The 13,060-nt window shown below is 42.8% G+C and overlaps 1 protein-coding gene across 3 annotated transcripts in view; it reads right to left on the bottom strand.

Moving 5' to 3' along the window:
- Positions 1-74: 74 nt before the first annotated feature.
- The window catches only part of LOC119161423 (uncharacterized), a 247,530-nt gene continuing 234,544 nt past the window's right edge, over positions 75-13,060 (bottom strand). For all 3 annotated transcript variants that reach the window (XM_075889565.1, XM_075889566.1, XM_075889567.1), the window contains 4 exons: positions 9,321-11,840; positions 7,512-7,697; positions 5,867-6,295; positions 75-2,688 (listed from right to left, as the gene is read on the bottom strand). In XM_075889565.1, the coding sequence (XP_075745680.1) occupies positions 2,573-2,688; positions 5,867-6,295; positions 7,512-7,697; positions 9,321-11,840 (3,251 nt within the window). In that variant the 3' untranslated portion in view covers positions 75-2,572. The remainder of the gene's footprint in view (positions 2,689-5,866; positions 6,296-7,511; positions 7,698-9,320; positions 11,841-13,060) is intronic.

Raw genomic sequence — 13,060 nt, 5'->3', positions numbered from 1 at the left:
TGTTATTTTTGTTTCCGCTATTGTGAATGCACAACATAGTATCTAGCAGATGAATTTGTTAAATACCAGCACAATTTATTTCAAAGATAGAACTTTATTGCCCTGGATGTGTACTGACAGATACAGGCACACACACTGCTTCACTCTTTCAAGCCATTATCCTTTCCGAATTTTGCGTTACAAGTGCCTTGACAGGCAGTTCGCTTTGTGCAGCGTCGATACAAAAAACCCAAGTATCTCATTTTTAAGCCTCAAAATTGGTTATTGCTTATCGATATTATGATAATAGTATCTAATAGTGAGAAAAGCTTTGGAATAGGCCTTATTTCAGTCTGGAGAAAGCGGAACTTGCGTTGGTTGTAAGGACGCTGCCTCAGAAAAAATATCCCACTGAATAGGAAAAATAACAAACGAAAATTCACATACGACTATTTACAGAAACACTCACATTTGACACATTGGAAGACATAAATAACCACAAAACACACAATTTCTAAAAAAATATTCGAACATAGAAAAAGAAAGACGGGGCTACTGTTGCACACCTGTATGCTGACATGGTGCAATTGCGAGCTGATAAAAATGTGAGCTTTCATTCAGGTCCTTTTTTTTAAGGTTACTTACTGCGATTGTCTAGGACACTCACTTCTCAACATATACATTAGCCACTGGGCAGTTCGCACGTGGTGAAATTGGCTATGCAAAGTGAATGCTGTGAAACTCTTTTCGCTCGTGAGAACATGCGAATTATAGCTACAGATTGGTCTTGTAAGCTAGCAGAACAGGCACTCCTGCTCTTATGTATGGATCGGCCATTGGATTGACGGGCTCTTTGCTTTTGAAGTTTCTTTAGGTAAAGAAACGGTTTGATTACTTAGCTTGGTGGCTGATGGGTGGTATTAATGGTTTGTAGTAGTTGTAGCTCTAAATGATGCTATGGTGAATGAAATGACCTGCTGTTAAGGTATCGCTGACCAGTGAATCACTTGAGTACTACTCTTTGCGAGGAATGTTGCAAATGTTACTGAAAGACTCTTCGTGTTAAGTTTGTGTTGGGCAGTAGAGTAGCATTCATGCAGTGTCAGAAGCCCTCAGGCTTTCCGTGAAAGTTGAGTGCAATGATTCTGGGCAGCAATTATTGTCCGGAATAAAAACAGTCCATATAATCAGGGCACTGTAAAATTGCTGTGCGGCAACATGCGGGAATTAGACGGAATGTGAGCTAACTGTAGATTCGTGATTTCTGGTCTTCAAGTAAAGTGAGGACATGACAGCGTATTTCTGGAATCAATGTTCAAGTGAGGAACGAAATTTCAGTAGTTTTAACTGGCATTTAATTTCAAACTTCTTTATTTGTTCAAGTGCAAGAAAAAAACACGGGGTGTACAGAATACACACATGCATATGTTAACTTGTACAGTCACCATATTTAGTTGGATTCATAGGTGTATGCCTGCGTGTGACACTCTTGAAGCAGAAAAGGTGTCCTGTAAGAGCTTCAAGTTTTGTTCAGATAGTGATAATTTCAAGACTTGGACACATTCTGGTTGATGTGAGCAAACAAACATGTCACAACCTAGGCTGTAATAGTTTCTTAACGTGATTTACAAACACGTACTTGGCATCCTTGCTTCTGTGTGACTGTCATCTGTGTCCATCTCACTAAAAAGACCACTTTTAAGTAAGTAAGCATGTGTGTTGATTCTGTGCATAGTTTTTCTTGGCACCTGAACGCCCGAGCTAACACGTTTGATGCTGTCTTCTGTGGCCGTATCAAATTATTATGAATTTTTCCTCATTATTCTGGCAACAGCATCGGTATCAAGGAAAATCTTAACTTGCCACTGAGAGAGAGAAACTGGTGGCCTCCTAACAAATGGGGATAGTGAGAACGACCTTCTTCCACTTTGTTTGGCCCAGCTGAAGTTCGCGCTTCAGCGATGTTCAGGACAGCACATGCTACCGTGTTGAACAGGTGAGAAAACACAAACCCTACAAAACGATAATGCCTTGGCCGCTTCATCATTCCTATGAAGTCAAAAATCACTAATGCATCCAGCTGGCTGACGCAGCAGTAATGTTGCACGGTTCAGCATCAGCAAAGCATGGTTGTGGGACATGTGGAGCTTCAGCACATTGAAGGGACTTAGATGGCTGCTAACCCTAAAGAAGTTGAAGAGGTTTCCAAAACAAAAGGACTTTTGTAATCACTGTAGCTTTAACATGTACAGTCAAGGCATGGTGTGTTTTAAGTAGGTGACGCGATGATAGAGACATATTGAAAGCTTTAAAGAATTAAGACAATGTTTCAAGTCCCACTCTCGCAACTCGGATGATGCAAACTGTTCAAGCCATGTTGAAATCTCCACACCAGGCATCACCAGCTCAGGAAGAAATGTGGCACTGTGCTGTCACAAAATTCAGTTTGTGCCCATAAGTTGGATGGCCCCCTGCGCTGCTACCGGTGTCTTCTCTGTGTCTTCTCTGGAGTAAGGAGTGGTCCCTCCCTGTCTCAATACTGGATGTTGAGTGCATGGTGAATGATGCTGTGGGCAAGGGAGCAGGGTCGCGATCAACATGTCTCGTTGCACTGGACTCCAAGCGATGTGCACGTGCAGGCCTTGCATTTGCTGCTGAGTTCCCGCACAACTTCATTCACACCGTAGAGCCGTCCATAGATATTGCAGCCTGCGCGAAAACGCATGTCACCGTGCATTCAGAGGACACACAATGCAGTGATCTAGTAACTGCAGCATGAATACAGCTGCGCTGTGTTCTTGTTTCAGCTGGTGGATTGACTGGTCTATATTGGGTGGCAAAATGAGACACTGGTTAATTTTTACTGGATTTGGTTCTTTATTGTATACATGTATCCGTAATGTCATTCTACTCTTGTATTTCTCATTTTCTGCTGTAGCTGAAATGTGTGACGAATGTAGAGTGTGGTGCTAGAAGCCGAATCAAATGACCCATAATGTCTCCATTCATCTCCTGCACCATGAAAATTATGTATTGTCAAACAAATAAATAAAATAAAGATAAATGTAACGGCACGTCCTAGCAAGCGAGCAGGAGCACTCAAGGCTGCTCAACAATCTTGAGATACAATGATGTAGGGTGAGCCCTTGCTCGGGCGTGCTTCAAACACTTTCAAGAGCTCTGTTTTTCCATTTACAAATGTATCCATGCCTTAGGATACTCAACACTCATTTCAATAGCTGAAGTACTGGTTTTTTACACTCAATTTTCACATTACAGGATTTCATTGCAACTATGCAATGGGTTGTACATGTATGCATGCATTTTATTTATTTTGTTTTAATCGCAATCAATTTCAATTTCAGTCTCAGCAGATGGTGATGTGAATATAGGTTGTGTCAGTAGGTGCTGATGTGACCGAGGAAAGGTAGAAGCTGACACCCAAGCTTCTGCAAACAAGGGATCTTGCCCTGTTTCTTACATAATAGACGACGCGTTATATTTACATATTTATAAAAATTCGTATGAGCAAAGTATAGAGATGCACCTTCACATCGCAAGGGCATGGAGGGGCACAGGGTTATTTCCCTAAAGTTCGATGTTACTTCCAACAACATAACCTTACCTGCACTTGACTATGCTTTCATGCTCACTTAAAATATTGCATTGCTTCTGGGTGGCCAATTTCAGACTGTTGTCTAGTTCAAAAACTGAACATTTCATGCAATTACATGGAGACCTCACGATCAGACGTCCAGTGAAGGCCAGAAAGAGGGTTTCCGAACAAACCCAAAGCGGTCCTTCTATAGTACTCCATGCACGTGCTTTTTATCGGGCATGTTCTTTACAGCATACTAGAAGATTGACCACGTTCCTGGGGTACACGGCCCGCATTTGGTAGGTACGCCTATGAGCGTTCATTGCAGGCCAGGTGTTTGCATTGCCGGCTATAATAGTATGTGCACATGAGAGGTAGCCTTTCCCCAAAGTTCTGCGTTACTTCTAATAATATAATCTTACTTGCTCTTTACTATGCTTTCACACTCACTCAAAATATTGAGTTACTTCATGGTGACTAATTTTGGATTGCTGTGTAGTTCTGCAGTTCATGAACTGAACATTTTATGCGATCACATTGACCCATAACAATTCTATCTGTTTACTCTTTTTATTTTCGCAATATTACAGACTTGAAATGCAGTTTATAATATTGAATTATTTGTTTATTGTATAATCACTAGCCATGGTCTTCCATTCACTTGTAGCAACGTCATTTATTAGATGTAACATGATTTTTATTATGAAACAAGCTGCTTCTGCCAAAAGTTGAGCTAGTTACAGTGTGGAAACAAATGTTTTTTTACTAGCTTAGTTGAGGGAGTACATGCTTAATATTATGATATTGACTGAAACACCACTTTCGTCATGTAAGTGAACTCGAAGGACACGCACTTATTCCTCCAAAGTTGATAATTCGAAGTCTGTATACTATAACATTAACTTGTTACAAGAGTTTAATTGATAATATTCACTTTCTATGTTGTATTCTGAATAATTGGCACAGTGATGTTTTGGTTACATATTTATAATCCTGACTAACATACAATCAAATTGTTAATGGAATGTTGTGGTTACTTTGCATGTTTTGTGCAATTGTTTACTATTCCAGCTTTTTACCGCCAAGGAAATAGTGCTATTTAAAATATTTTTTTGTCTAGTGGGTTACCAGCCATAAGTGAACACATTTTTGTATACCGCCCAGAATTAGCAGCAGAAGGTCAGAATATGTAAAAGTAACTAATATAAATTCATGCTTTCACATGTTTGAGTTTTTAGTTTCTGATGCACGCATGTCAGTGCCTTGTTTTAAGAATTGGTGGAAATCTCAATTGAAGCATATGTCACTCATTTGAAAGCATCTGGACATGGATAGAGATGTTCTTTCAGATCATGTACTTTGCTCTTTAACAGGAATTTGTATTGTATATCTGAGAGGAAGCTGTTACTTTTTGTAAGAATGCCTCTTCCGATATTATCATGCCATGCTGTATTTAACGACGCACAGAACAGTGTTTATTAAGCTTTCGTTGAATGGCGTGTGGGTCTTTTAGGCAGAGGCTTGGACACAGAAAGGAAAAATACAATTGACGGGTCTGCTCTATACGTTGTGAGCCCATAAGTGGCTGAAAATTCCCACGGTTAAATAAATGGGAACATTGTGAGAAACTAGAAGCGAAGAGAAACTAAATGTATACTGTTTATGCTATGAAGACTAATGCATATACTTGCTAATTAACCTTTAAGAACTTTGGTCACAGACTATCTCTAAATACCTCTGGCCTTTTCAAAGAACAGGGTTCCGCACTCGCTATAATGGCACTTTTGTAGGGTGGTACACACACCCTACAAAAGTGGACGGAGGGAACCACTGCCGTAGTTCAGTGTTAGAGGAGCGGATGCGTTATTCGAAGCTCGCAGGCTTGTTTTCTGCTGGCAGCAAGCCTTTCATCCACTTTTCTTTATTAATATTTACACTACAACTTCTTTTAATGACTTCCCCTATACTTTACTTGGCATCATTTTTTGTTAGATCTTATTAATATTTGCCTTTGCTTATGTTGCCCCATTCATTTTTTTCAATGATGGCTCAGTGTGTGTTTTCTGTAAAGTGAACACAATAATTGGTTAGTCGTTAAACTACTCGAGTTCGTGTCCTGAAAATTGTGCATTGTGTAGAACTTAAAATTTTGCAAATCGTGCAAAGTGAGACCACCTTTTGCATCAGTTTAGGGAGAGGCAAACATGTGCACACTATCAATCACTGGACATTGCAGTTAATATCAAAATTACAAAACATGGTGTTTGATAGGGCAATGTGGAAACTTGCCTGAAACCTGGAAGATATTCCACAGATTCTGGCTACTGCTAGGCGATTGAGAAGTCGAGGGCGGCTCGGTAGTTGCCGAGGTCATTGTTGTAGGTGGCGGTGGCGTTGTCTCTTCGTAGCTGCCAGATTCTTCCGTGCTGTGCAAGTGAGAGAGCCTGTCCAGGGTCTCTTGTGGGGCTGGACGCCTCTGCAGCAAGTAAGGCTTGAGTGTTGGCGAGTTCTTGAGGAAAAACGAAGATGTCGTGGGCCACGGAGACGTGCTTTTCCGGCTTGCATGCCCGGACTGTTGGGCGGTACCGTGCACACCCGTGAAACCTGCATGTCTTGTCGGGTTCCTTGCAGACCAAACATTCACTGTGTACTGCTGGACTAGGTTGTCGGGCGAAGGTGTTGTCTCTGGATCAGGAGGGAAGTAGACGTCCTCGGGCCCTGCATAATTTAAACCGCACTTAGCTACTCATCATATCTTTTTCTAAAATACCAGCTGCATGTCTTCGAAGGAGCGCCCAAATTATGTATGCCGTTTCTTTTCTTTATTGCATCAGGTGCCAGCAAACTGGCTTGTTCGGTGTTCTCGACATGGTGCTGCGACAAGCGCAAGAATTAAATTAAACGATTTGGCGTTTATTTCTCGCCATCTGTCATCTGTGCATGCTGCTATTCTTAACTGCGAGTGGGTTTATAAATTTATGCAGCATTTATGCTATGTCAGGTTACATATTGTGGTTTGCCGAAGTGGCAGCAAGTTCCACAAAACAAAATCAAGTTCGGCCATCATAATCATTTACTGTAATCATCAATGGTAACTTGAGAGTGCAATTTAGACCTCTTGCTAAATATGATGCATACTCTAACTTGACTTACAGGCAGAGAGTTTATGGGTTCATTCACGTACAGAAAGTATGTAAGCGTTCCTTGAATTACCTTAATTGGCATGGAAAATTGAGCTTCTCTTTCTCGTCACTGATATAGTGCAAAGTTCACACTTGACCACCCTGGAAGGGGCCCTGCAACACTTTTTCAAGTAGCCATGGAATGTATTGACTAAAGGAGCTTATTGCCTCACGAATTCACTGCCGCAAAAATTTTTAGAATCCATGCAATATGAGCGGAGTTGCAAAGATTTGTCGCTCGCTGCAAGTGCATTCTCTCTTCTTTCATCCCGACGAAAGCACTGGAAGCTAAGAAGAGAGGGATGGCATGGGGAAAAAAAAAAGGTCACACGCGCATTGTGACCTTGAGCACTTTTTCTGCTTTTCTTTTCTTCTGTGAACATGCAATTTTTCAGCGCGATCATGCGCGCAAGCATGGACAAGTCGTGGTCTTTCGTGGTGGCCCCCTGTAACGACTGAGCGCGCTAAGCTCAAGTCAGCCAATGGCTGATACAATGACTGGGATGAGTGATTTTTAGTTCTTTTTGCGTCATTTGTTGAGAAAAGAGTTAGTAATTTTCAGCTGACTTTGAGAATTTATTCTGAATGACAGGCTACATGCTGCCCTATAATATTTGCCTCGCATGTTCTTGGCTGCCTTGACTACCAATCGACTGCGTTTTCTGACCATGCTCAAAAAAGTGTTGCAGGGCCCTTTTAATGTGTCCCCCCAAAACCATTGCCTCTGAAGTGTACTGCCCTGTATTACTTACGGCATGTGTACTTCGGGCAGCAGAACCCAGGGACGGCTTCGCTGATGCACGCTGGGGAAGGGGGATATGGACAGTTCTTCTGCTGGCAGAGCTCCCGTCCATAGTAGCAGCGGCACAGCTCGCAGGGGTTTCCTTTCTTGATCATTTCGCCATTGACGTACAAATGACCACCCACAAAGCAGTTGTCTGAAGAAAGAAGAAAAGGTAGAAAATACAAGTTAAAGTAGTACATCTGAAAAGCGATTACAGTGCAAGTAAGACACGAGACGAGACCAATAAAGCGAGCACTCATCTTTGTTGGTCTCACTCTTTGCCTTCATTTACGCTGTAGTCGCTCTTGAAATAGAATACCAACTAGCCCGTATCCATACTTATCTTCAGAATCATACAGTCACGAGAGCCATGAGATGAGAAAAATATTAGTCTTACCGAGAACGGAGTTTTTTTTTTGAGGAAGAAAAGTATAGATAACCTGGGCACTTACTGATATACTAAAGGTGCCCTTTTCTGTTCTGTCATAACTCCTTCCTCAATTGTACGCATCCTTTTTTGTATTTCAGGAAGTATATGCCAACTAGCCCAAGAAAAAGCCTTGCTAAGCCTAGGCACTGGTGCTATGGAAGTTAGGCACCATCTCTTGTTCTGTCTACTCACTGTGGTGGTTGTTGAGCATGAAGGTAGAGTGACTATAGTCCAATTTGCAGTCACTGCAGCCCCATTTCGATGGAAGCCAAATGCAGAAAATACCCTTGTACTTAGCTCTAAGCGCATGCTAAAGAACCTCGCAGAGTAAAAGTTGATTTCAAGTCCCCCACTATTGCTTCATAATTGTATTGTGTTTTATACATGTAAAACTAGACAACGTATTCTCATAGTTAAAATCATTTGATTCCTTGTAGTGCAGAAAGTGAATACACTGCATTGCCCAGTTTGTGTGATTTGCAGAAGTGGGGTGCACATTCTATACTAGCTACCAACTCAAAAAATGCTAAAGCATTCAACATTGCATTTCCTATCAGAATTGCCCCGCCGCGGTGGTCTAGTGGCTAAGGTGCTCGACTGCTGACCCGCAGGTCACGGGTTCAAATTCCGGCTGCAACGGCTGCATTTCCGATGGAGGCAAAAATATTGTAGGCCCGTGTGCTCATATTTGGGTGCGCGTTAAAGAACCCCAGGTGGTAGAAATTTCCGGAACCCTACACTACGGCGTCTCTCATAATCATATTGTGGTTTCGGGACGTTAAACCCTACGTATCAATCAAATCTCTGCGAATTACTGATGCAGGTCACGTGCATGTGTTCATTCATTACAGGTGATCGTTATAGGCAAATAATCTATGTATTTTAGCTGGCATTTAGTCTAAATCTGAGTAATCTCTCAGAATAACTGAAATGTGTCATATTTTTTGGAAGAGCTATTGAGAAGTTCAGGTTGATTCACTGTACACCTTTGGAGTCACTTTAGCCGGCATCAAGTGACGGAATAGTGTTGGAATAGGAACTGACGTCATAACAATTCATGCTTGCATCACACAAGCGTACATGACGTCTACATTACCTTTTTATTAATTTATTACTGGAATGACCATGCAGAGCCAATTCTAAACCTGGCACACTTCTGAACTTGCGTTTGCATGTAAAATCATTTGCTAAACATGGAAAAAAACACTCAGAAGAAAGCACAAGCTGAATGCATAATGAGAGGTTCATGTGTAACTTCACAAACGAAACACTGTGAGGACAGCACAACTGGCGCACTGACTTGCTTATAGGCTCTCTCATATTTACACACTTGTTGGTGGAGCTCACCTTCTATTGTGTCTCTGGGATCGGTGTTCACTATTCTGGGGTATGCACCCGTGTTGTTGTTGTTGACTGTAGAAGGCTGCGTTGTGATCACTGGCCTGAATATGGCATCTTCTGCGAGGAATGGTACAATTCTAAATGTGGAATGGAGCCCCGGCTTTTCTGGATGCTCGACTGTTTCGCTCGACGCAACAGTTGGCAGCTGCTTGGTTTGTACGGTGAGGGAAGCTTGTGACTCGTAGCTTTCTGTTGAGGACAAGGTGCCACTGCTTGTCACGTTGTGCCCGTTGTACACAGGAGAGTGTTGTTGTGCGAAGGAGGGATCCTCTGTCAAGGACCCCATCGGTGCCCACGGTGCAGTATCCACGGGTGGCTCTGTCGTCGATGTCGTGCCGTGCTTGCTTGTGCCATTCTTATCCAACAGCACCAAGGAAAACACTTTGAATGAGTTACTCGGTGTTACCTTCACAGTCATTACACCCTGTTTCGAAAAGTCAATGTTTGGAGCCGTGATGACTTCGGGTTCCTCGCTCTTATGAGCCTTTATTATGTCTGAAATCACCTGCGTTAGCTCAGCGGGCGACTTGGCCTTGTCTCCCGCGTGTTGGATTCCCTTGTAGAGACTTCCGGAAGAAATCGCTCGGCTTTCAACCTGACTTTGGAGAGGCACGTCCTCGAGATCTGCAACTCCGCCATCCATTTGGTGCTCTGGATAGACGCTGACAATAATGCCGTCTTCTTCGACGTTTCTATACTTGGACTGGTTGCTGCTGTCGACGGAGACATTAAGCGTGTTGCCGACCCTCACCTTGATTACACTTGTTGTGAAGCCAACTTCTTCGGCTGGCTTCTCGGACAATATTTTTTTTGTAATTTCGTTGCTGGAATATGTGGCATTGTCTACTGCTGTTGGTTCTACAGTAGGTAACGAGTGGTTGAAGAACATCAGTTTCCATATGTTGGTTTCTGTCGTGTTGCTGGCTTCAGTTGGCTTCACGGTAGGTACAGACCGATTAAAATACATCAGTTCCCAGATGTTGTAGTCTGGTTTTTCTGTTGTTTTCAGGCTCGGCAGTGGTTCTGGAGCCTCTTTTGTAGTGTGGCTTTCATTGAAAATAGTAGATGCATCTGCAACACTGGACATACGATGCACAAACGCTGTTGTCCCTGGCGTCGTCATAGTGCCGAGTTTTTCACCACTGCCTGCAGTAGTCAGGGTCGTTGAAGGCCTTCTAGTTGTGGTGTATTTGCGCACATCATAATAAATTGGTGTCAGCTCCAAGGGATGTATACTTATGTGAGGACGTTCGCCTTCTTCGTGCTTTGTGTCATTTTCATAAGACGCCGCATTTTGGGGCTTGGAGCTCTCCACTGTGGCATTCTTTGTTGTGAGCACCACGAGTGACTTATTAGTCGATGGCGAGTCCGTGTCTAACGAAATCGCGGGCTCGTAATGAACCTCTGCAGTGGTGCTTACTTGCATGTGCATTTGCGAAATGAGTTCATCAGAGCTCTCCTCTCTGAATGAAGGCGGTTTCCCGTAAAGAGGCTTCAGGCTGCCAGCTTCACCTATGCTGGACTCTGCGGTTGGCCTGTGGTAAGCTGGCGCTGTTCCATACACTGGCTGAAGTGTGTCGTTTTCTTTGACTGGATACCGGGCCTCTATTACAGATGCTCCGAGGGAACTTGCATTGTAAATGTGCGCTTGACTGTAAACTGGGCTCAGTTGGGCCGTCTGCAGGTTAACATCGCCTGACTCTTTCTTGTCATCTTTTCCGGGAAAGAATACACGGTCTATGAGGTCTGAAAACTGAAGCCCTTCTTGTGGCATTGGGGTTGGACTTCTGTTTATTGAATCCAAGGGTGGCACGTGCTGCACGAATCTGTTCGCATTGTCAATATCTTCCTGCAGATGTTTCGAGTCATTTGTATTGGCTGTATCTCGATACAACGAGGAGAGTGAGGGGAGTGTGCCATTAACATTTGTCTTACTCTCGTTTACTGATTTTTTTTCTGTGTTGATTTCTGGGAAGGTAGGTCTATAAACGGCAGTCTTTTCCTCTCCAGAAGTCACTTTTGAGGCTTGTGTCGGCTCTTCTGAGTTGGAGCCCCCAATGCTCGCTTTAGTCATTGGCTTCAGCGACAAAGGATCGAATGGTGGTCGGGTGCTAATGCCCTGCTTTTCGCTGTTAGTGGCTAAGAAAACTGGTTGTTTTTCCGTAGTTATTGGTGTTGGCACAAACTTTGTGACGGGCATTACAGTGGTAGTGTGACTAGGCAACTCTGTGTGCGAGGCCGTAGATGTCTTGTCTGTTTTGTCACTTTCATGCCGAAGCGTCTCTTGTGTTGTGGGTGGCCTGTATGCAGGTTGGGGCACCGAGTTGTAATCCAGCGTGTCATCCGACTTTCTTGGCAAGGGGTAGCTGTCCCTGTGGCCATCAAGGAGCGAAGCTTCGGGATGGTGGATACTTTTGTCAGCTCCACCTACCTGGTAGTCGATACCTTTTTGCACTTGTGTCTTGTCTGAAAAAAAAATTAAGGATGATTTTTTAATGATGTTACACATCATCGCATGCTTAGCAAATTCTATGAGTACACTTCCTGTGCCAGGTTTTTGTAACCTCTAGTTCTCTTCTGACGCTGTGCTTAATAAGATGCTGCTAAACAACGTGTTAATGAGGCCGATCGAAGTACTAGTCACTTGAGTCAAGGTTTCATAACATATTGCTATTTGTGACTACAGTGCAACTTCTCTTGAACGAAGTTGAAGAAATCTCAGAAAAAGGTTTGTCAAAGCATGAGTTTGGTGAACTAAAACTGCTGTGTTGTAGCTTTTTGTCGCAGGCTGAAGAAAACATTAGACGTTCAAGTGAAATTTCAACCCATTTATTTGTCATACTTCTCATTTGCGTGTGAGTTTATGCCAGCGTACTGAGAATCTTGTGAAGAATGTGACAATTTTTTGATGCACTTGTGCTCATAGGTCACGAATTCAGTTACTGTGTTCAAGCTTTCATGCTTTCATAAACCTTTTTCCGGCACAGGCAGTCTGCTGGGTAGAAAATGAATTCAGTTTCTCCAAGAACATCAGTGCTTCCACACTAAACTTTTAGTTTTCTGTCCACAGACAAGCATTGCCATTTGCACTACAATAACGTATACGTGGTTGCAACGGTAATGCTGCTGTAGCTGTCATTACAGCTGTGACTGGCTGGCTTTGAAGGCGTGTGGGCAGCCCATTGAGTTCAAGACCGATTAGGGCCCACTTTTCATCACCTAGTAATGAAGCGTCCTTGTCAATGCCAAACTGTGGCCTCCTCTATTAGCTCCGGTAGCTTGTATTGGTGAAGCTGATTGTGCAGACGATGATAAAACTATGCTACAAAACGAGCACTTGTAATTGTTGTTTCGCTCGACATGACAGGGGAGGCATTGTATGGAGTCACAGAAAATTTTAGTAGAACTTAAATGTGCTGTGTACTGAATTTTGTTAAACTGAAGCGATTTAACATTGGGTTCAATGTCACTGCAGTGGGGTATTTTAAAAAAGTTAGTACAACTGAAAAGTTTGTTTAACTGACATTATTTCAAGTGGTATTTTACTGTATTAGACTGACCTAATGAATTTTTGTTTGAATAAACGCATAAGCACTCAATTGTGAGTGAAGACAAGGAAGAAGCACTGAGACGGGTGCTAGTGAGAACACTGTACAGCACTTGAAGTATTTTTGCCAGGGAAAAAT

The sequence above is a fragment of the Rhipicephalus microplus genome, chromosome 3, assembly GCF_043290135.1.
Source record: "Rhipicephalus microplus isolate Deutch F79 chromosome 3, USDA_Rmic, whole genome shotgun sequence".
NCBI lineage: Eukaryota > Metazoa > Arthropoda > Arachnida > Ixodida > Ixodidae > Rhipicephalus > Rhipicephalus microplus.
The sequence above is the reverse complement of the archived record's forward strand: the minus strand, read 5'-3'. Positions and strand labels throughout refer to the sequence as shown.